Source organism: Callithrix jacchus, chromosome 17, assembly GCF_049354715.1.
Source record: "Callithrix jacchus isolate 240 chromosome 17, calJac240_pri, whole genome shotgun sequence".
In the NCBI taxonomy this organism is placed as follows: Eukaryota; Metazoa; Chordata; class Mammalia; order Primates; family Cebidae; genus Callithrix; species Callithrix jacchus.
The window spans coordinates 65745391-65770274 of NC_133518.1; the positions used below are offsets into that span (position 1 = coordinate 65745391).

A 24884-nucleotide genomic window follows, 5' to 3' on the forward strand; every position below is an offset into this window, starting at 1 on the left:
AGGCCAACAAACATATGAAAAAATGCTCATCATCACGGTCATCAGAGAGATGCAAATCAAAACTATATTGAGATACCATCTCAAGCCAGTTAGAATGGCGATCATTAAAAAATCTGGAGACAACAGATGCTGGAGAGGATGTGGAGAAATAGGAACACTTTTACACTGCTGGTGGGAGTGTAAATTAGTTCAACCGTTGTGGAAGACAGTATGGCCATTCCTCAAAGACCTAGAAATAGAAGACCCAGCAATCCCATTACTGGGTATATATCCAAAGGACTATAAATCATTCTACTATAAGGACACATGCACACAAATGTTCACTGCAGCACTGTTTACAATAGCAAAGACCTGGAACCAACCCAAATGCCCATCGATGATAGACTGGACTGGAAAAATGTGGCACATATACACCATGGAATATTATGCAGCCATCAAAAACGATGAGTTCGTGTCCTCTGTAGGGACATGGATGAATCTGGAGAACATCATCCTCAGCAAACTGACACAAGAACAGAAAATGAAATATCGCATATTTTCACTCATAGGTGGGTGATGAACAATGAGAACTCATGGACATGGAGGGGAGCACTACACACTGGTGTCTATTGGGGGGAATAGGGGAGGGACAGCAGGGCGGGGGGAGCTGGGGAGGGATAGCATGGGGAGAAATACCAGATGTGGGCGAAGGGGAGGAAGACAGTAAATCACACTGCCACGTGTGTACCTATGCAACTATCTTGCATGTTCTGCACATGTACCCCAAAACCTAAAATGCAATAAAAATAAAAAGATTTAAGTAAAATTCCCACTGTTTTCCAACAATCAATGTAAGTGTACTTAAAAGTGGTGAAAATAGGATAAATTTTAATGAAATTTTCATTTGAATGGTGCTTAATATTCACCTGCCTAAAATTTTCTCTCAGGTTTTAAAAACGTTATGTACTCTTTGGAATCAATCCAACTTGCATTTACTGTATTTACTCAACATTCCCACTCAAGGAAACAAGGCAAGAAACATTGTCTTCTACTGGCAGTTGTATCAAGCAAAGTAGCATTCTTTTTCTTAATGGTTACTACCATAAATAATAGTCATATAATGTATCACTTGACTAATTAAACAATTAACTAGTAGTACACTCAATTTCCAATCTTACTGAGTCATGATATCACCTGCTATCCTTTGGCTCTGTGCCCCCACCCAAATCTCCTGTCAAACTGTAATCCTCTTGGGTTGAAGAAGGGGCCTGGTCGGAGATGACTGAATCCTGGGGGCAGATGTCCCCCTCGCTGTTCTCATGAGTTCTCATGAGAACTCGATTTTGAGAGTGTGTAGCACTTCTCACTTCTCTCCCTCTCCTGCCGCCATGTGAAGACTTCCGTGCTTCCCCTTCTACCATGTCTGTTTCCTGAGTCTTCCCATCCTGTAACCTGTAGAACTGTGAGTCAATTAAACCTCTTTCCTTCATATACAACCCAGTCTCAGGTAGTTCTCTGTAGCAGTGTCATAACAGACTAACTTTATCCTAACATTCATCCACTGAACAAATACATTTGTTCAATGTGTTAAACCCTAAGCTAGACTTAACTGAGAATTTAGCAGTGAATGACCCAGGAAAACACTATCCCCAGCCCTCAGGGAACCTGGAGGCAGAGAGGCAAATTTCATTCAGATACTTAATTTCTCTAACTTAGCAACTTAATTCACAAAACTTATGTAATAAAACCTTTTAAAAATAGAAGGGAAGAACTACATCTAACTCTGAATTGGTAACTTCAGCACTATTCTAGCCCCTCAGAAGAAATAATGAAACTCCATTGAAGGTTCCACCATACTCTTCCTCTAAGCCTAGCACTGGGCAGGAGGAATGTCATGTTTCTCACATTGATGCAAATCCTAATGTAAGATGTATGAGTTTGTCCTTTGCTGTGTGGCAAGTTAGTGAAGAACAGATAACTAACTTTTTAGAGAAAGCCTGCTCTGAACAATGCATTTTATTAGGTCTCTCATTTAATCATTTATTGTTATAACAGTGTTAAAGATGTGAACTCACAGGGAGAAAGAGATTTTCTAATAATTTTCAGGCTCTACCATTAGAGGCTAAGCTAAGATCTGAACCCATGGTTGATACCAAACCACTGCTCCTCCTCTTCACTTCTGTTTCTCATTAGTCCGGAATAATCAAAGATCTCTGGTTTGGCAATATCATTTAATATTAAGCTGCATTCTCTCCTCATCAAAGTTTAATATATTGTTTTGTTTCGTTTTGATTTTTGTTTTTAGAGATGGGGTCTCACTATGTTGCCCAGGCTGGAGTGCAGTGGCTATTCACAGGCGCAATCCCACTACTGATCAGCATGGGAGTTTTGACCTGCTCCATTTCCAACCTGGGCTGGTTCACCCCTCCTTAGGCAACCTGGTGGTCCCCCACTCCCAGAAGCTCATCATATTGATGCCAAAGGGCACTACAGCCCAGAACTCCTGGGCTCAAGAGATCCTCCCACCTCAGCCTCCCTAGTAGCTGGGACTACAGGTACTAGCCACTGTGCCCAGCTTAATATATATTTTATAAGATTTCTCAGAGCCTCTTTTTTTGGAGACAGAGTTTCACTCTGTCGCCCAGGCTGGAGTATCATCTTGGCTCAACGCAACATCCGTCTCCCAGGTTTAAGCGATTCTCCTGCCTCAGCCTCCTGAGTAGCTGGGTCTACAGGCATACACCAACACACCTGGCTAATTTTTGTATTTTAGTACAGACGAGGTTTCACCTTGTTGCCCAGGCTGGTCTTGAACTCCTGAGCTCAGGCAATCCACCTGCCTCACCTTCCCAAAGATTACAGGCATGAGCCACCATGCCCGGCCCTACTCAGAACCTTTAATACACACTGTTATGTTTTGTGCACCTCCAAATAGTATAATGTAAGACGTTTTCCAAACTTGCCTGTCTACGGAATGGTTCTCTGGCAAAACCTCCCATAGATGTAGCATTCTGGGAAATAAACTGTAAAGGAATGTTAAATGGAGTGGATGTAATCATTATTGTCAGCTATTTAAACTAAATATAAGACTATGAACTTTGAAGAAAGAAACAAACCAAGCTGAGCTTAATTTTCAGACTGCATTCCTTAGCTGTTTTTTGAATGATAAAGTCCTTTGAGATGTGAAAGTAAAAAGCTATTTGACCCTCTCCTGGAAAGAATGCATAGGAACATAAAATTTTTCATAGTTTCTGAGGCTTCAAGGACCCCCAAGGCCCATCACGGATCCCATGGTCATCTCTATTTTAATTTTAACTAGACAGTGCCATATTATCTATGGCACCATTAATATTCCAAATGCTAGGAGAGAACCCAGGACACTTTTCGTGCAAAGCAAATGGGTAATAAAAAGCAGATAATTCACCATGAGTTCTACCTTGGTGCAAACAAAACATACCCAAAGGAATCATGTTTAATAATTAATGGTATCAAACTAGATTTTACTAAATTACAGTGGGAACTATTACAAGGGGTTCTCGTCTGATTTTTAAAGTGTCTCTTACTTTAAATAAATTAGATTCTTACAGAATCGAGAAAGATGGTCTTTAATTTGTCTTGTACAGTATGAAATCTCAACATCAAGGATTTTTTTAGAACGCAGTACATTTCACATCTGATAGCAGCAGCTACCAGAAGTATAATTTTGCTGCAAATTTGAATGTGGCAATATGAATGCCCAGGAGAAAGGGGGAAAAAAATCCAGTTTTAGATGCAGATCAAAAAATCCCAAGCATGACTGTAGTCAGGTAGGGGAATGATTAGGAGAGAAGAGGTATTAATTTAGAAAGGTGATACATTCAGGACTACCACATCTGGTTTTGGGAATTAAAAAAAACCCTACCTTACAGAAGGGTTTCCAGAGGAGGGCTGAAGCTCAGCTTAGGGTCCTCTCATCCTGCTTTGTGCTAAAGTTTGCATCTGCCTAAAGAAGGCATCTGTTGTAATTCACAGAATAGCAGCCCTTTCCATCCTTCTTCCCTCACTTCCCTGACACAACTCCCACCCACCCAGAGCAAATGTTAAAAAGTGCAAACTTTTTTTTAATGTTTTCTAGCTCAAGATAATATCTCAGTCGCCACAGTACAATATTTAGAATAGAAAACTTTAATTAAAATCACTATCAAAAATTTGTTTCTTAGAAGACTTTAACAGAAAACATCTCCAGTACAACCATGGGACTCAATGGAAAGAGTCTCCTATACATAAATTTGCTTTATTCTTATTTGTTGAGTACGTCAATTCCTAAGAGTAGTTCTTTGTATTTTCAGTATTTTTCTAGAATAAAAAAAATAGTAATCAATGAAAAACACTGTGTGTATCAAAGAATATGCAGCAAGAACAAAAGCACAAAGTGTTAATTATGTGTCATGGCAAATTATGAGAGAAAAAAGGTTTTAAGTATCATCTTTTCCCCTATTTCATGCTCTTCTGAAAAACCATTCCACATTCCCTTCTATAACAAAATAAAACAGGCATCTTCCAAGTGTGAATCTACTGTCAAAAGTATAACCATTTCTCATGTTCCTAATCAGAGATGATAGGCAATTTGACATCTTTTCTAAATTGGGAAATCTTACTGAAATGAAGCAATACAGTCCTGGAATCCAGAGAGAAAGAGAAGACAACTTCTCTACTGCCTAAGATGTAAGTGAATAGAATCAGAACCAAATGACACTAGTTCACATCAAATTATCTGAAAACAATTTTTTTAAAAAAAGGACATTTAAAACATTAAAGCATCTTCTCTATTTCACTATGAACACCAGACTGTGCTCTGCCCTCTTGATACTGAAAATAAACTGCTTAAAGTACACTCAGTAAAATGGCTTAAGAAAAAATAAAACATTTTAAAACATCTTCTTTGAAAGAAATCTGAAAATCTGCTTAAAACTGCCAACTAGGCCGGGAGCAGTGGCTCATGCCAGTAATCTCAGCACTTTAGGAGGCAGAGGCAGGTGGATCATTTGCCATCAGGAGTTCAAGACCAGCCTGGCCAACATAGTGAAACCTTGTCTCTACTAAAAATACAAAAAAGAAGGGGGGAGGGGTGTGGTGGCGAGTCCCTAAAATCCCACCTAATCAGGAGGGTGAGGCACAAGAATCACTTGAACCCAGGAGGCGGAAATTGTAGTGAGCCGAGATGGCACCAATGCACTCCAGCCTAGGTGACAGAGTTAAGACCCTGTCTCATAAAAAGGGAAAAAAAAAAAAAAAAAAAGGTCAAACTAGAACCTGAAGGTACTGGCATATCAACTCCAGATAAAATACAGATCTATACCATAAACATATTAATTTTCCAATTTTAGTATATGTACTGCTGAGGCGAGCACAAACATTAACTTTCTAAACCAAGTACTGAAAAGATGTGTTGGCAAGGTGCAGTGGCTCACGCCTGTAATCCCAGCAAATTGGCAGGTAGAGGAGGGTGGATTGCTTGAGCCAAGGAGTTCGACATCAGCCTGTGCAATATGTTGAAACCCTGTCTCTACTAAAAGTACAAAAAATTAGCCAGGTGTGGTGGTGTGCATATTCCCAGCTACTCAGGAGGCTTAGGCTTAGATCACGTGAGCCTGAGAAGTCGAGGCTGCAGTGTGCAGTGATCATGGCACTGAACTTCAGCCTGGGCAACCCTGAGGGTGAGACCCTGCCTCAACAACAACAACACAAAGTGTTAGGCCACTCACATAACATTCATTTGAAATTGTCTACTCCATGGAAGAAAAGAGTCACTAATTTAGGCAACCTAGTCTGCTCCAATCAGCTAGCCCTCTGCCCTAGGGAAGACTGTCAACAACAGCACTGCCAAACACTATCATAACACTATGTCAGCCATAGACCTTTTACTGGTTTGTCACCATTACAACTGCAAATAATCCTAAATTTTCCCAAATTGCAAAAAATGCAACAAAATACACAAAGTTGCCTGCTAAACGAAAAGTAAATTTCACTGTAAGCTAGAATGTACATGCTTATTGCAGAACTAAAAATACTGTATGCATAAAAAGTGGTAACTACAGAGACAATCATAATCAAGAAGAAACTATAGTATAAATCAAAAGCTATACTGACCTGTAACTAATCTTTAACAGTAACCCTATGGAAAGATCTGTAAGTGCCTAAAGACCCACACAGTTTTGTCAGTTGCACATCCTATCCACTTTAAGATCATATTTGTGGTAAGATACAGTAAGAAGGAGGGGGAGGAAAAGAGAAAGAAAACAACCCATTACAGGATGTTGAAAATTATACCTAGCAAAATTTTAGAATATATTGGTTAGCACACCACATACCACTAAAATAATATACCAGGTTCCTCTAACACCAGGTTACTTTGACTTTGTATTCTAACCTATTCAAATAACAAGAGTCTAGGGTAACAAAATTCTCTAAGCCCTTAGAAGAAAACCTGTGTACTTCCCCATCTCAATTACCAGGCAAAACAATTCGTGATTCTAACTCAATTGTCCTACAGTGTTTTTTGAGCCGGGGCTTCACTCTGTCACCCAAGCTGCAGTACAGTGACATGACAACAGCTCACTGCAGCCTCAACCTCCCAGGCTCAAGTGATCCACCTGCCTCAGCCTTCCAAGTAGCTGGGACTAGAGGCGAGCACCAGCACACCTGGGTGATTATGTTTTGTAGAGACAGGGTCCCACTATGTTGCCCAGGCTGGTCTCAAAACCCCTATGCTCAAGCAATCCTCCCACCTCAGCCTCCCAAAGTACATGAGTCAGAGCAACCAGCCTTGTCCTACAGTTTCAGATTTGCTCTCTCCCTTTACGACAACTCCATGGATTGTGAACCAAACATACTTCCTTTTTTTTCTTAATTTCTAACAGACTCATGAAATGTTTTAACTGGCACTCACAAACAGAATTAGCAGGAATGTAAATGCTATCACTATTTTCACACCATATGCCAGAATAAACTCAACAAAGGCAGGATTCTGTCTACCTTGCTTGACTATATCCCCATTACCTAGTACCTATGAGATATTTAGTAACTATGTGCAAAATGAATAAAATCATAACAAAATCATGGAAAAATATCATGGTCCCAAAATTTCAGTAGTATCAGAACTATGTTAAATCATCCACTGCTTAAAAGAAAGTAGATTACCTGCTGAAACTGAGGAACTTTCTAAACCATGCTATTTATAACAGAATTTAACCCAAACTGGAAAGTAAGACAAAACAAAAAACTGACAATTCCAAGTAAGACTTACAATGATGAGGTTTTATAGCAAAGCAAAAGATAAGTTGCATTTTTGTAAGATTAATGACGTTCCTCTCTCTATCCCAACATCCTGATCAGTGAAAACTACAGACTTTTAGGAGCAGAAGAAACCACAGAAGCTAAACTATGACACAGATGGGCTCCAGTTTCAGAGTAATATAAACTGCCACCAATCTATTCAACATTTTTTTGCATAATTACAAACCTAAGATGGCGTTTTATGAATATTAATTTGTTCTACTTTTTTGGCTATGCTGATGAAGTCTGCTGCGAGTTAGAGAAAACAGTTATGACTGATGACTATCATAATCTCTCTCTTTTATGACTTTCATTTACCAAAATTGGGTGAGCAAAGATTTAATTTTATCAGTGCCAATAGTTCCTTTCCTGTTTTCAAATCAGTTCAACCTACAGTTTTACTATTCTCTCATTCTATTCTTAGACTATATGCTAGTTTGCTGTATTTCATTTCTATTATTGATTTATATGTGTGAACCGTAGCCAAGTCTTACCTTCTCAAAGATTTAGTAGGTTTACCCTTCCAAAGTACTCCCCTACGACACCATTAACAGCAATGTTCAATAATTCCCTTGTCATCTGTCGCCCAACTCAACTATCACTACTATTAGGATAGATGTGGGCTGAGCGCGGTGGTTCACGTGTGTAATCCCAGCAGTCTGTGAGGCAGAGGTGGGTGGATCACCAGGGGTCAGGAGTTTGAGACCAGCCTGACCAACATAATGAAATGTCCTCTCTACTAAAAATGCAAAATTAGCTAGGCGTGGTGACGCTTGTCTGTAATCCCAGCTACCTGGGAGGCTGAGGCAGGAGAATCACCTGAACCCAGGAGGCGGAGGTTGCAATGAGGCAAGATCCAGCCACTGCACGCCAGCCTGGGCAACAGAGCAAAATTCTGGTCTCAAAAAAAGTAAGTATTAGGATGGAGTTGGTTCTGCCTTGTTGGACACTACAGAATAGTGTAAATAATAATCTAAATAAGTATTACAATGAACGAATGAATAATTTGGAGGGCAATGGCCTTATCATACATTTCCTCTACTAGCTAAGCAGGCAATATTTGAAAAAACACACCGTAGTTTCTATCCAGCTCTGTGAAAACTCGAATGTACTTTACTGCTCAATACAACATAGTACCTGAAACACACAGGGAAAGCGCTATAAAACCGTTTATTCAAAGGCTACACAAAAATTTACAGAAGGCCAGGCGCGGTAGCTCACGCCTGTAATCCTAGCACTTTGGGAGGCCATGGCAGACGGATTGCCTGAGGTCAGGAGTTTGAGACCAGCCTGGGCAACATGGCGAAACCCCATCTCTACTAAAAATGCAAAAAATGACCCGGGCGTGGTGGTGCATGCCTGTAATCCCAGCTACTCCAGAGACTGAGGCGGGAGAATCACTTGAACCCAGGCGGTGGAGGTTGCAGTTAGAGGAGATAGCGCCACTGCACTCCAGCTTAGGCGACTGAGCGAGCCTCTGTCTAAAAAGAAAAAAAAAGGAATTACAGAAAACTATGTAGGATGAGTTTCCAGTATTCCATTTCCATCACTGAATGACCTTCCAATAACCACTGCTAAATGACTTCACTATCTGGAGACCGAGTTTTCCTCTATGTTCGAGAACTTATAAATGAACGTACTGAACTAATGAATGACTACCTCCCATAACCTTAACAATAATCCTAAAAGTTAAAAGGGAAAGCTGACAGGAAGTTTAAAGAAAACTCTTGAAGAAAAACACATGAGAAGCAATTTTCCTGTTAGCTGTGGAAGACCAGACAATTTTCCCGGCAACCTTCCCGCCTCTGCTGGTCGCACAGTAAAAATTAGAAGTAGGAAAATTTAGAATACTTCCATCTCCTTTGAGTCACGAACTTGGAAAGGAGAAAGAACTGTGGAGACGCAAGTGCTCTAATGAAAGCAGGAAGTCCGCTTCTTCAAGCCTGAGCCACTCACCCACATCATCACAACACCGGCCTTAAGTCCATCCCCACTCCCCTCTAACCCTGAAGTCAAAGCCAGTCTCAGCAGGAAACGCGATTTTGCTAGCTGAGTTAGAGAAGGAGCACCAGACAGCTCAGGACACCCTCTTCCTTCTACTTGGCCAGCGGCAGGAGGATACTCCCCGAATTCCAGCCAGAGGAGGCAGACCCGGCAGGCAACCGAGAAACAGCCTAGGTCGCCAAGGAGGGCGGCCAGTCCACGCGGCCGGAGAATTCACTGAACAAAGCGCACCGCGGAGCGGGAGGGGACACTCGGAAAGAGGGGGAAAGAGTCAACCAGCTCTTCACCACTGCCTGGGGCTAGAGACAGGTGGAGCCGCGGTCCTTCTCAGAAGGAAAAGAAAGGTTTTTCGAGGTGCTAATCTGAAACTCCTGCGCCAACCGGAACCGGGACCCCGGCTGGGGAGCGCGCTGAGAAACAGGGGAGGCGAGCGCTGCAGGAAGGAAGGAAGGGATGGATTGTCAGGGTCACACACGGCCTCAGCGGGGATGTCGGTGTCCCGCCTGAGCCGCGCCGAGGATGCCCGAGGCGCGCTGCCCGCCGCCCCGACTCGGGCCTCCCCGGCGCAGCCGCCCGCCCCCTCGCACCCGCGCCCCAGGCCGCCACACAAAGGGGACGGGAGGCGCGCCGGCCGCCGGGAGGTGGAGGGGGCGCCGGGCCTGGGACTAGGTGGCCGAGCCGCGACGCCAGCCGCGCCCCCCGCCTTTGTCTGCCTCGCCCCGCGCCCTCCCCCCGCCCGCCGAGGAGTCCCACCGCCGCGGCGCCCTCACCCTGCTCGTTACCCGGGTGAGTAGCGGTCTCATCTGCTCGCCGGCCCCATCTGCCTCCATGGCCCGCCGGCCAGCCAGCCCGTGGCGGCCGCTACGGTGCTGCCCCGCGCGGTCCGCCCGATCCCGCCGCCGAGCTCCCGGCGCGCGAGGAGAAACGAGCGTGCGTCCGTGCGCGAGGTATGCGCGCGTGGGGAGAGCGGATCGCGGGAGATGCGGGTCGCGCGTGTGCGCGCTGCGGCCGCTGGGCTGGCTCTCGCAGGGGAGCGAGGCCGCGGCGTGGAACCTGGAGCGAGAACTGAGCGAACGGGAGGACCGAGCGGGAAGGAGAAGAGAGCCGCGTAGGAGGAGGGGCTCGGGGGCGGGGCCGCAAGCCCTGACGCGCGCTGCTCCGGGGCCCGGCGAGACACGCCCCCCTCCCCGCCTCCTCGGGTCACGCCCCCTTGCCAGTCTGGCACAGCCAGCCTCCTCCGCGCGCCCGCAGGCCGCGCCGCGAGGCCACCCGGAGATGGGGCGGGAGGGAGGCGCGACGGACATTTGCCCCAGCCAATCGGCGGCTAGCAGACTTCCGCCCGCCTCCCCTGTGCCACCTCCTCTAGACGCCCCGCCCCTCTTTGTATAAGCTTAATTGACCGAAGCTGAGAGTCTAGCTAGTTTTTTAACTGGGAAGCTCCCCTGAGGTTCGCAATGGGTTGGGGGGTCACCACCTACCTTCCTTGGCTCCTAATTACATTCTCGAGAGACCGCAGGTCAAGAGGACGCCACCTCTCTCAAGGACACCCAGAATAACCTCCTAAGCAACTAACGAGTCTTCAGGACTCCTGAAAGTTTCTTTTCTCTCAGTCCAGTAGGCACGAACCCCAACTCGGGGACTGTGGAAGACGGGGTACACTTGGCCAGGTGTCCTTCTGTGCTTGCTCGTCCACTGGGCACCACGACAGCTGCCACATTTGTTTTTTCTTTTTTTGAGACGGAGTTTTACTCTGTCACCCAGGCTGGAGTGCAATGGTGGGATCTCGACTCACTGCAACCTCCGCTTCCTGGGTTCAAGCAATGCTCCTGCCTCAACTTCCCGAGCAGCTGAGACTACAGGCATGCGCCACCACGCCCGGCTACTTTTTGTATTTTTAGTAGAGACAGGGTTTCACCATGTTGGCTAGGCTGGTCTTGAACTCCTGTGCTCAGGTGATCCACCCGCCGCAGCCTCCCAAAGTGTTGGGGATTACAGGCGTGAGCCACCTGTCTTTCAAATATCCCATCTGTAACCAGAGATGATTATAATACCTGCCACACAGGCTCACTGAAGGATTAAGGGGATTTCTATTCATAAAAGTGCCTGGCACATAGCATGCTGATAATTGTCATTATTTTTAACAGGTTTCTCTTCAGTGTTTAATAAAGGTAATGAAAAATTTAGTTGGGAAGAACTGAAATGCAAAGGAAGCATATATAAATACATTAGCGGGTCCAGAGCTCACATCCTATTCATCTCCGACAGGGTATTAGCAATCTTTTTTGTCAGCAATAGGTAGCCAGGTATGCTGGATGATTCATTCCTTGTTTGGGCCCTAGTCCTCTTTTGTCCTGAATTTTCCAGAAAGTTACTTCTAGTCCAGCACACATTGTTCACTTACTTGTACAAGAGCAGATGTGCCTCTATTAATAGCTCCTATGTAAAGAGGCCTGCAATTAAAGACTGTGACATTTGGCAAACGTATTTCATCTCAATAATCCTCACAATACTACAAAATATCCGCCGTCCTCTTTTTCTTCAGAGAGGCAGCAGAGATGCAGAGACCCTCACGCACAAGACCATCACCCTTGAGGTTGAGCCCAGTGACACCATTGAGAATGTCAAAGACAAGGAGGGTCTCCCACCTGACCTGCAGCGTCTGATATTTGCTGGCAAACAGCTGGAGGATGGTCACGCTCTCTCAGACTATAACATCCAGAAAGAATCCAGCCTGCACCTGGTGCTGCGCCTTCAAGGTGGCATTATTGAGCCTTCCCTCCACCAGCTCACCCAGAAATGCAACTGCGACAAGATGATCGGCCACAAGTGCTATACTTGCCTGCACCCGGTGCTGTCAACTGCCACAAGGAGTGTAGCCGTGTCAATAACCTGCGGACCCAGAAGAAGCTCAAATAACACTCTTCCAAGCTGGGTGCAGTGGTTCACACCTATAATCCCAGCACTTTGGGTTTCACCATGTTGGCTAGGCTGGTCTTGAACTCCAAGAGTTCAAGAGGCTTGGGAGTTCAAGAGTTTGGGAGGCTGAGGCAGGTGGATCACCTGAGATCGGGAGTTCAAAACCAACCTGACCAACATGGAAAAACCCCTGTGTCTACTAAAAGTACAAAATTAGCCAGGCGTGGTGGTACGTTCCTATAATCTCAGCTATTCCGGAGGCTGAGGCAAGAGAATCGCTTGAACGCGGGAGGCAGAGGTTGTGGTGGGCAGAGATTACACCATTGCACTTCAGCCTGGGCAACAAGAGCAAAACTTCTCAAAAAAAAAAAAAAGTAATAAAACAATTTTTAAAATAATGCTCTTTATTCCTCGAAGGGCAGCCTCCTGCCCAGGTCCCATGGCCCTAGAGCCTCAATAAAGTGTCCCTTTCATTGACTGAAGCAGCAAAAAAAAAAAAAGCTACAAAACATGTTATAGCTCCATTTTACAGATGAGGAAGCTGAGGCTTACAGAGATAACTGGTTTTAAGTTCTGGTGAGTGGAATTGCTTTTACTATGGCACCATTCTAATACCTCAATAAAGAGAGTTGAATGGTAAGGAAAAAAAAAATGAAATGAGAATGAAAAAGAAGAATATGGAGAGCAAGGAAATGGGGGGAAAAATACCTCCTAAAGTAATTTAAGGCATCAATCATTGTGCCCATACCATCATTCTCTAATTTGGTATTATTTTGAAGAATTTTCTCTGGGCTCTCTTATAATGCAATCTGCTCCCATAAAACTGTAATTATTGTATACAATATTTACAGTTGTATACCATATTGTATACAGTTATATAATAACTGTAATTATTATAATTATTGTGTCTGTTCCCCTTTCCCTGCTTTATTTTTCTATATCACACTTATCCCCTTATAACATTCTTTTTTTTTTTTTTTTTTTAGATGGAGTCTCGCTCTTGTTGCCCAGGCTGAAATTCAATGGTTCGATCTCAGCTCACTGAAACCTCCGCCTCCCGGGTTCAAGTGATTCTCCTGCCGCAGCCTCCTGAGAAGCTGGGATTACATGCACCCACCAACACACTCAGCTAATTTTTTGGTATTTTTATTAGAGATGGGGGGGGTGGTTTCACCATGTTGGTCTCAAATTCTTGACCTCAGATGATCCACCCACCTCGGCCTCCCAAAGTGCTGAAATTACAGATGTGAGCCATCGCATCCAGCTATAACATTCTATATATTTTATGATTTATTATGCTTATTGTCTACACACACACACACACACACACACACACACACTAATATGAGCTCTATGTAAGCTTCTTGTATATGGCAAAGTTGTCTGGTTTTTGGTTTTTGGTTTTTTCTCTGATAGCCCTATGCCTACATGAGCATTTGGCCCCTGTAAACTCTCAGTACATGTGTTAAATGAGTAAATGTACAGGTGGGGCAATATATCTGTTCCTAAGACCTAAGAGCATCTTAGGTGACAACTGAGGATGTAGCCGTAGTAACAAAAACAAAGGAGGAGCCAAGAACCATGGTGTCAGGGTTGAAAGTGTTAAATAGTCAACTTCATGAAGGTCTTAAAAGTATACGCTTGGCAGACCTTGCTAAACAATGAATTTCTATTCATCCATCTCACAAAAAGGAAAGACTATTGGTTTATTTAATCCACAAATATTTTTTTTAGTGACGTCTTTGTTGCCATGCACTTTTTCCATTCCTCATTTCATCCCAGCTGCTGGAAGAAGAATGTAGCAAAGACCTGAATTACACAATTTATCCCTCTCCATTGCCCACTTAATTCAAGCTCAGCCAAAGTTCATTCAAGAAGATTATGGTTAAAATTGCTTTCGTGCAACCAGAGATGGTTATAAAGTGTTCCAAGGTGCTGAAAGGTAAATTGTTTTCATGACTATTTTAAATATTCATCTGAAATGTGGCACAGGGCAACATTTGCTAAACAAAGGTAAATGTAAACCTAAATTCGTCACTAGCAATGAAGTGGTAGTACCTAAAGTTAATGAGTTTCAGTGTATCCTAAATTCAGAATACTTCCTGGGTATCTGGAGCAGTAGGTAATCCTACAACCCCTTGGCAAGATCTCTATCCTGAGGAGTGAACGATCTGCCCAAGAACAATGCTCTATAGGCCAAGATACAGTTTGTAAAAACAGAGAGCCGCTTCTTTGACATTTTGGAAAGCATGAAACCATTCTTAACTTTTAGCAGAGGGTTCTTTGGCAATTATTTATCTTTACTGCTTCTTCTTGGTCATAGCTAAAATTTAAATGTTCCCAATGATCTGATCCTGTAAGAAAAAAGAAAATCATTGAAATAGTGTTTTCAAGAGTACCAGAGCAGCCTCAATGGGGCAAAGATAAAAGAAAAGTGACTTCGTTGTTCTTTATTTCTTTTTCTTTTTGAGACGGAGTTTCACTCTTGTTGTCCAGGCTGGAGTGCAGTGGTACAATCTCCATTCACTACAACCTCCGTGTCCCAGGTTCAAGCAATTCTCCTGCCTCAACCTCCCTAATAGCTGGGATTACAGGCACCCACCACAATGCCAGGCTAATTTTTTTGTATTTTAAGTAGAGATAGCATATCACTATGTTGGCCAGGCTGGTCTCAAACTCCTGACCTCAGGTGATCCACCTGCCTCAGCCTCCCAAAGTGCTGGGATTACAGGCCTGAGCCACCATGCAAAGCCATTGTTCTTTATTTCTATAGGCTAGGCATTCCCGTAAATATTCAAAAAATGAAGAAATAATAACAGAAACAGACCTTGTCCCTGAACTCAGAGTTCAGAGTGGACAACACCAATATATAAACAACCGTCAGTAACACAATGCACAATTCTGAGTCCTAGGAACCTCCATGAAAGAAATGAAAGGAATTCTGCTGAGGGTGGGAGGGGATTAAGGCTGCCCTCTGTGGGAGAAAGGTGAATATGAAGAGGTCTGGAAAAGCAACAGAGAAATACAGTAGATTGAAACTGATTCATGATGGTATATGTGCTATAATATAAAACATATTTTGGGCCGGGAGAGGTGACTCACGCCTTAATCCCAGCACTTTGGGAGTGCAAGGCAAGCGGATTACCTGGGATCAAGAGTTTGAGACCAGCCTGGCCAACATGGTGAACTTCCATCTCTCCTAAAAATACAAAAAAATTAGCTGGGTTTCTACTAAAAATACAAAATTATCTGGGCGTGGTGGCACATGCCTCTAATCCTAGCTACTCAGGAGGCTGAGGCAGGAGAATCACTTGAATCCAGGAGGCAGAGGTTTCAGTGAGCCGAGATCATGCCATTGCACTCCAGCCTGGGCAACAAGAGTGAAACTCTGACTTTAAAAGCATATATATGTATATTTGGTTTTTGTCCTAGGTTCCCATTATAGTGCTCCTAAAACCTTTAGAATTTCCTGAGTGATAGGAATGACTTTTGTTATTCAAAATGAGCCCCTTTCATAATTCCTGAGTCTATGCTAACTAATGTAAATACCGACAGTGGGACCACTAGATAGTCCATTCACCAGAAATGGAGTCAGTCACCAGAAAAACCAGTTGATTAGAGGATTAGAAGTTTGGAATTTTCAGCCCCACCTACCAACCTTATGGGAAGGAAGGGGAAGGCTGGGATTAAATGTTATAAAAACTCTTGAATAACAATATTTGATGAACTTCCTGGTTACTGAACATGTGGAGGTGGCTGGAGAGGGGAGCTCCATGTGCCCCCATAACTTGCCTTTTCCATCACCTCATCTGGATGTTCATCTCTATATTTTGTAACTTTTTTTTTTTTTGAGACAGAGTTTCACTCTTGTCACCCAGGCTAGAGTGAAATGGCTCAATCTCCGCTCACTGCAACGTCCACGTCCTGGGTTCAAGTGATTCTCATGCCTCAGCCTCCCAAGTACCTAGGATTACAGGTGCCTGCCACCACGCCCGGCTAATTTTTGTATTTTTAATAGAGATGGGGTTTCACCACATTGGCCAGGCTAGTCTCGAACACCTGACTTCAGGTGATCCACCTGCCTTAGCCTCCCAAAGTGCTGGGATTACAGGCGTGAACTATCACACCCGACCTGTTTTGTAATATTCTTTCTAGTAAAACAGTAAATGTGTTTCTCTGAGTTAAGTGAGGCATCTCAACAAATTATTGATGAGAACTCTGGTTTGTGGCTAGTCAGTCAGAAGTATGGAAAATAACCTACTACTTAGGACTGGCATTTGCAGTGGGGGTAATCTTGTGGGGCTTAGCCCTCAACTAATGGGATCTGACATTATCTCCAAGTAGATAGCATCAGAATTGAAGTTAATTATAGGATACCCAGTTGGTGTCCACTGAAGATTGCTTGGTGTGTGAGAATAGAAAGAAAAAATGGTTTTTCCAGCTGGGTACAGTGGCTCACACCTGTAATCCCAATAGTTTGGGAAGCTGAGATGGACGGATCAGTTGAGTTCAGGAGTTTGAGACCAGACTGAACGACATGGTGAAACCCCATCTCTACTAAAAATACAAAAATTAGCCAGGTACCTGTAGTACCAGCTTTTCGGGAGGCTGAGACAGGATAATCTCTTGAACCCGGGAGGAAGAGGTAGCAGTGAGCCAAGATCACGCCACTGCATTCCAGCCTGGGAGACAGAGTGAGACTCCTTACAGATAGCGGTAACAGCCACAGCAAGATCTGCAACATTGATCTGAATCAGGGGTGCTCAATGGTGAAGCCTGCCTGTTCTGGGAGCAAACTACCCCAGCCGATTCTCCTTGTGCTAGTTGTGTCTTTAGGTAAGTTACCTCATCTTGCCAGCCCCCACCTTTTTTTTTTTTTTTTTTTTTTTGAGTCAGAGTCTCGCTCTGTCACCGAGGCTGGAGTGCCGTGGTGAGTTCTCGACTCACTGAAACCATTGCCACCTGGGTTCAAGCAGTTCTCATGCCTCAGCCTCCCAAGTACCTGGGATTACAGGCATGTGCCACCATGCCAGGCTAATTCGTATATTTAGTAGGGACGAGATTTCACTATGTTGGCCAGACAGGTCACCAATTCCTAATAAGTGATCCGCCTGCCTCAGCCTCCCAAAGTTCTGGGATTATAGGCATGAGCCACCAAGCCCAGGCAAAAGCCTCCTTTTAGAAAATGTTTCGGGGATAATAGTGGTATCCTCTTCAAGGGAATTGCAATAAATATTAAATAAGAACATCAAGTATAGCATCTACCTGAAAGAAACAATAAATGCTTATAATTATTATCTGATTGGGAAACCACAAGGTGGGAGAAAGGTGGGCTCAGGTTCATGTAAAGAGAAAGGCCTTGTCTACCAGTCTCCTGAGGAATTTATATTCTCCTTAGAGTGAAAACTCAAGTGCAGGATGTGTCTTGTCACTGGGAACATCCCAGATGCCTGGCACATAGTGGGCATCAAAAATATATTGAATGAATAAATGCTAAGGAAATTGGATTGTTTTTATATACAAAATTGCAGACCCACCATTATAGGGTATTAGAGAGGGAAATGACTTGAAATGTAGCTAGTCTTAATTGAGGTATGCTGAAGTTTAAAAGATTTAACACACCAAGAAAGTAATCTTGTAAATAATCTTATATTAATTACATGTTGAAATGATAATACTGTGGATTATTTGGGTTAAATAAACAGTGTTAAGGCTGAATAAAAATTAGCCAAGTAATGTGTAATCCCAGTTACTTGGGAGGCTGAGAGGCAGGAGAATCACTTGAACCCAGGAGGCGGAGGTTGCAGTGAGCTGAGATCTTACCACTGCACTCCAGGCTGGGTGACAGAGGGAGACTGTCTCAAAAAAAAAAACCCTTTAATCATTTCCCAGTAAGCTCTCTGATCCACGAAGTTCTCACTTAAGAAGATTAGAAATTTTGTATTATCCCAACAATATGAAACATCACCTTATTTACTTATTTATTTATTTTGAGACAGAGTCTTACTCTGTCACCCAGGTTAGAGTGCAGTGACACAATCTTGGCTCACTGCAATCTCTGCCTCCCAGGTTCAAGAGCTCTCTGCCTCTCAGCCTTAAATAACTGAGACCACATGCTTGTGCTATCCCACCCAGATAATTTTTGTATTTTTGGTAGAGACAGGTTTTCACCATGTTGGACAGGACAGTCTCCATCTACTGACCTCATGATCCTCCCGCCTCGGCCTCCAAAGTGCTGGGATTACAGGTGTGAGCCACTGCACCCGACAGAAATATAATTTTTTTTTTTTTTGAGGTGGATTCTTGCTCTGTCACCCAGGCTGGAATACAGTGGCAAGAACTTGGCTCACTGTAACTTCCACCTCCCAGGTTCAAGCGATTCTCCTGCCTCAGCCTCCCACCACCATGGCCAGCTAATTATTGTATTTTCAGTAGAGACAGGTTTTCACCATGTTGAACAGGCTGGTCTCAAACTCCTGACCTCAAATGATCCGCCTGCCTCGACCTCCCAAAGTGCTGGGATTACAGGCGTCAGCCACCATGGCTGGCAATATTCACTTAATTTTTATATATTTGTGATTATACAGCAATTCTATATTGCCATGCTTTAAACGAGTATGTCGTCCAGGCGTGGTGGCTCACGCCTGTAATCCCAGCGCTTTGGGAGGATGAGGAGAGTGGATCACCTGAGGTCAGGCATTCGAGACCAGCTTGGCCTACATGGTGAAACCGTGTCTCTACCAAAAATACAAAAATTAGTTGGGCATGGTTGCAGACCATCTGTAATCCCAGTTACTCAGGAGGCTGAGGCAGGAGAATCACTTGAACCCGGGAGGTGGAGGTTGCAGTGAGCTGAGATGGCACCACTGCACACCAGCCTGGGCAACAAAAGCAAAACTCCATCTGAAAAAAAAAAAGTATGACACAGTGTATTAGACCGTTTCACACTGCTGATAAACACATACCAGAGACTGGGTAATTTATATGGGAAAAAAGGTTTAATGGATTTACAGTTCCATGTGGCTAGGGGGCCTCACAATCATGGTGGAAGGCAAGAAGGAACAAAGCACGTCTTACATGGATGGCAGAAGGCAAAGAGAAAGAACTCGTGCCGGAGAGCTTCTCTTTATAAACCCATCACATCTCATGAGACTTATTCACTATCACTAGAACAGCAGTGGAAATACTTGCCCCCATGATTCAATTATCTCCCACCAGGTCCCTCCCATAACATGTGGATCTCAAGGTGAGATTTGGGTGGGGACACAACCAAACAATATCACACAGCCTTCTTAGTAAAATAATTATTTTGGCAGGGTGTGGTGGCCCAAGCCTGTAATCCCAGCACTTTGGGAGGCCAAGGTGGGTTGGTCACTTGAGGTCAGGAGTTCAAGACCAGCCTGGCCAACATGGTGAAATCCCATCTCTACTAAAAATACAAAAATTAGCTGAGCATGGGGGCACATGCCCGTAATCCCAGCTGCTCGGGAGGCTGCAGCAGGAAAACGGCTTGAACCCAAGGGGATTGTAATAAGCCAAGATGGCACCATCACACTCCAGCCTGGGCAACAGAGCAAGACTTCATCTCAAAATAGTAGTAACTTTTGAGTTCTCTTCAATTTCTTTTATGAATGTATGCCAATCTATTTGTGTGTCTGTTTCTGAATTCCATTATGCGTATACTTACTCAGAAGGAACTACATTTATCAAAACTAAAATCTGACCAGGCACTGTGGCTCATACTTGTAATCCAGATTCTGTAATCCCAGATTACAGAAATCCGTGATCTGCGGGCAGATCACTTGAAGTTAGGAGTTCGAGACCAGCCCGGCCAACCTGGTGAAACGCCATCTCTACTAAAAATATAAAAAATTAGCCAGGCATGGTGACTGGTGCCTGTAATCCCAGCTACTCAGGAGGCTGATACAGGAGAATTGCTTGAACCCAAGAGGTGGAGGTTGCGGTGAGCCAAGATCGTGCTATTATTACACTCCAGTCTGGGCAACAGAGCAAGACTCTGTCTCAAAAAATAACAAATGAAAATAAAAAAGTCTGGAAGCACTGTCATGGTCAAATAACACAGGTAGGGAGTGTTCTGGAACTAACCCCTAGAGAGGCTAACATTCAGCTCATTGTTTCTTTTGCAATGCTGACTTTTTCCAAGTCAGGTTAAAGACATTGATCGCCACCTAGTTTGCTCAGGTATCTGGCTGAAATGCTGTAATCTACCATTGAGTAACAGGTGGCAAGTACTGAATAGTGTACATTGGCACTCCAAGATGTGCCAGCAAATTTCTTTTAAAGATCATTATATGTTTTTATTTAGGCAGTGTTCTTTAAAAGTTAGAGTTTGTATTGGTCACACCTAGGTACACCTGGGTGTGGCATTTTTTTCAGTTGTTTCAGAAGACTGTTCCTCTTAGTACTTGAGCTAGGGAAGCATTAGACAGATCCCTGTTGCTCATTTGATATGAAGAGAACCACTCTTCATACAGCGCTCGATTATAATAAACACTTCTTTTAGGTAAATGGTCCCTTCAACCAAGTTCATGAGTAGGACTGTGATGAGTTTTGGAGAACAATCCATATGAACCAAAGAGGTCAAGATCCTGTTTTAAGAAACATAGAAAAAGATATAATAGACTTTTAAGTAGCCAGAGGAAGAGAGAAAGATTTCTTGCCAGGGGATCAAAATTCTCAAAACAAAGTGTTTTCAGCCAGGCACAGTGGCTCATACCTGTAATCCCAGCACTTTGGGAGGCCAAGGCAGGTGGATCACAAGGTCAGGAAATCGAGACCATCCTGGCTAACACACTGAAACCCCGTCGCTACTAAAAATACAAAAAAAAGTAGCCGGGTATGGTGGCATGCACCAGTAGTCCCAGCTACTCTAGAAGCTGAGGCAGGAGAATCGCTTGAACCTGGGAGATGGAGGTTGCAGTGAGCCAAGATGGCACCACTGCACTCCAGCCTGGGCAACAGAGTGAGACTCTGTCTAAAAAAAAAAAGCGTTTCCATGCACTCACGTTAAAAAAATTGCTTGAATTGGATTTAATCATCTTGGAATAGTCATCATTATCTTATTTTACAATAATCTAAAACTGGAGAAAAAAGGATACTTGGGTTCTACATGACACAGAACATGTCACTTAACACCACTGGACTTCTATTTTCTTATCTGTAAATAGGAATAATTCAGGCCACAATCTTTTCTCCTGAATTGTAAAATCCATAGAGCCCCGAAAGACTAATAGTTTCTTGTAATTCATTTGACTGCAAAAAAAGCCTAACCAAATTGACATGAGCCTGTTTGTAATCTTTATCACATTATTGTGAATATTCATAGATCTCCTTGCTGATATATCTGTCTTATAAAAAGATACTGTCCTGTCAGCCAGGCGTGGTGGCTCACACCTATAATGCTAGCACTTTGGGAGGCCAAGGCAGGTGGATTACAGGGTTAGGAGTTCGAGACTAGCCTGGCCAACATAGTGAAACCCCATCTCTACAAAAAATTAGCCGGCATTGTGGCGGGTACCTGTAATCCCAGCTCCTTGGGAAGCTGAGGCAGGAGAATCGCTTGAACTTAGTATGGGGAGTTTGCAGTGAGTCAAGATCACAACATCGCACTCCAGCTCGGTCGACAGTGCAAGACTCCGTCCCAAAAAAAAAAAAAAAAAAAAGGATATGGTTTCAGACCCTGTTGTGGCTGTTTCATTACATACATAATTGTCATTATACCACCTATCTAAACTTTAAAAGGTTCTGAAATCTAAAAGTATCTAGCCTTAAGTGTTTCAAATAAAGGACCTTAGACCTACAATACTTGTGTTTATTTCAAAGACATTGCAAAGGCCAGCTAAGGTAACAGATAAGAAAATGCCTGGCAAAATAAAGAGTGCCATGCCCACTTGAATCATAGGGAGCCATGGGGATCCAAGTGTCTAGAACACCTTGGATGGGGAAGCTCTCTCTTACACAAGAAGCAATTTTCAGCTTCTACCTGTCCTATAGCTCCTTCTATCCCACACCCATGCTCCTTCCCTTTCCTTAAAGACCTCTTTAAAAACAGCTCCCTATGATGGGGGCCAGTCTGGATGCCCTCGTTCTGTAGCTTTACTAAACTCGAGCTCATAATGAATTGTCAACAGAGTAGAAGACAATCAAATCAAGTGGGAACTTAAGCCCTGGGGGGCTTTCAGATGCTCTCTAGGCATTGTGGAGCCTTCTGTAATCTTCACTAGTTGAAGCTAAGTAAGGATACAGGTACAATCTGTGCTTTGTGTCTGCATGTAAAACAGTGCACATACTTCCTCCCTCTCTCTCTCTTGCTTTCTCTCTCTCTCTCGCAGACACACACACACACACACACACACACACACACAAGCAACACAAGCCCTGGTCTGTTCAAATAAATTATGGTCTCTTACCCACATTATACTCCACTTAAATATAATGAATGTAGCTTGAGGTTAACTAGGACTAAGAAGTGGTAAGTTTTCCTTTCACTTGTTTTTCATAGTTGAGGTCTATTTAGACATCCTGCACGACTGAAAGTTGAGAGTGGGAAGGGAAAGATGAAAAAGATATTTTCATATGAAGCCATAAGCACCTGCATTTTGTTTCTTCTTAAAGACAATCAGAAAAAGCACTGAGAGTTTTGAAATGTTTCCATTTGAGGACTGAGAGTGTATCCCTTGCGAATGGGATACACTGGTATTATCATTCACCAACAGACTCACTAGCGATATCTCCCTTTTAAACACCAATTCACAATAGTGCTTATAGGCTGGGCACAGTAGCTCACGCCTGTAATCACAGCACTTTGGAAGGTCAAAGGAGGCAGATCACCTGATGTCAGGAGTTCAAGACCAGCCAACATGGTGAAACCCTGTCTCTGCTAAAAGTACAAAAATTAGCCAGGCATGGTGGCAGGCGCCTGTAATCCCAGCTACTCAGGAGGTAAGGCAAGGAGAATCGCTTTTTTTTTTTGTTTTTTTGAGACGGCATCTTGCTCTGTAGCCCAGGCTGGAATGCAGTGGCACGATGTTAGCTCACTACAACCTCTGCCTCCCAGGTCCAGGTTAAGCAATTATCCTGCCTCAGCCTCTTGAGTAGCAGGGATTACAGGTGCACATGACCATGCCCAGCTTATTGTTGTATTTTTAGTAAAGAAAGGGTTTCACCATGTTGGCCAGGCTGGTCTTAAACTCCTCACCTGGTGATCCGCCCACCTGAGCCTCCCAAAGTGCTGGGATTACAGGCGTGAGCCACTGCGCCCGGTGAGAATCGCCTGAACCTGGGACGTGGAGGTTGCAGTAAGCCAAGATTGTGCCACTGTACTCCAGCCTGGGTGACAGAGAAAGACTCCCTTAAAAAAAAAATAGTGCTTATAATATTAGTAGAGTTATAGACCATAGTTTCAGTCAAAAGCTGCCCTCTGTATATAATGATAACATGACTGCTCACTATCAGTTACACATGTTCTTCAAGACCTTAGTGTAACAGCTAGGATGGAATGTGACTTTTTTCATGTCCCACCTAAGATATTCATTTGTGAAAATATGTTGTCAGAGAATATAAGTCTGGCATCTTGAAACACAATGAAGCAGCTGAACGCAGCGGCTCATGCCTGTAATCCCAGCACTTTGGGAGGCCAAGGCGGGAAGATCACTTGAGGTCAGGAGTTTGAGACCAGCTTGACCAAGATGGTGAAACTCCAGTTCTACTAAAATATAAAAATTAGCCAGGCATAAAGGTACGTATCTGTAATACCAGCTACTGGGGAGGCTGAGGCAGGAGAATGGCTTGAACCCAGGAGGTGGAGGTTGCAGTGAGCGGAGATTGCGCCACTGCACTCCAGCCTGCATGACAAAATGAGACTCCCTCTCAAAAAAAAACAAAAAGAAAAGAAAAAGGAACACAATGAACCATCCATAATTAGGTACATCAATAAATCATATGCATTTTCTAGTGCTTATTGGTCCCAGTGGATCCATCAGTCATGAATAATTTTTAACTCCTCCCTCTAAAGACATTTCCTGAAACTAAATTGGTACACTCTTCCTGAAAAGCCATTTGGCAACATTAACAATCTCAAAAAATATTCTGAAGCCTGGACAAAATAGCAAGACTGTCTCTACAAAAATTTTTTTAAAAAAATAAACAGGGCCTGGTGGCACACGCATGTAGTCCCAGGCACTCAGGAGGTAGACACAGGAAGACTGTTAAGCCCAGGAATTAAAGGTTTCAGTAAACTGTGATTGCACCGTGGCACTCCAGCCTGGGTGACAGAGCAAGATCCTATCTCAAAAAAAAAAAAAAGACCTGGTCCTTCAACACAGTAATTTCTTTTTCTTTTTCTTTTCTTGACTGAGTCTTAGTCTTTCACCTAGACTGGAATGCAGTGCTGCCATCTCGGCTCACTGCAAACTCCACCTCCTTGGTTCAAGTGATTCTCCTGCCTCAGCCTCCTGAGTAGCTGTGATTACAGGTGTGCACCACCACACCTGGCTAACTGTTGTATTTTCAGTAGAGACGGAATTTCACCCTGTTGTCCAGGCTGGTCTCAAACTCCTGACCTCAGGCGATCCACCCGCCTCGGCCTCCCAAAGTGCTGGGATTACAGGCATAAGTCACTGTGCCCAGCTCTATGCAACTTGATATAGAAT

The 24884-nt window shown here is 43.7% G+C and overlaps 1 protein-coding gene and 1 pseudogene across 21 annotated transcripts in view; one reads left to right on the forward strand and one right to left on the reverse strand.

Moving 5' to 3' along the window:
* SLC4A7 (solute carrier family 4 member 7) overlaps positions 1-10364 on the reverse strand; it is a 102305-nt gene extending 91941 nt beyond the window's left edge. For 13 of the 21 annotated variants that reach the window (XM_078354420.1, XM_035278176.3, XM_035278172.3 and 10 more), the window contains exon 1: positions 10068-10364. In XM_078354420.1, the coding sequence (XP_078210546.1) occupies positions 10068-10127 (60 nt within the window). In that variant the 5' untranslated portion in view covers positions 10128-10364. The remainder of the gene's footprint in view (positions 1-10067) is intronic. The other 8 variants (XM_078354421.1, XM_035278177.3, XM_078354419.1 and 5 more) reach the window with 1 other exon arrangement.
* Positions 10365-11471: 1107 nt separating this feature from the next.
* On the forward strand, positions 11472-12347 carry LOC144579946 (ubiquitin-ribosomal protein eL40 fusion protein pseudogene; annotated as a pseudogene).
* The last annotated feature ends 12537 nt before the right edge of the window (positions 12348-24884 follow it).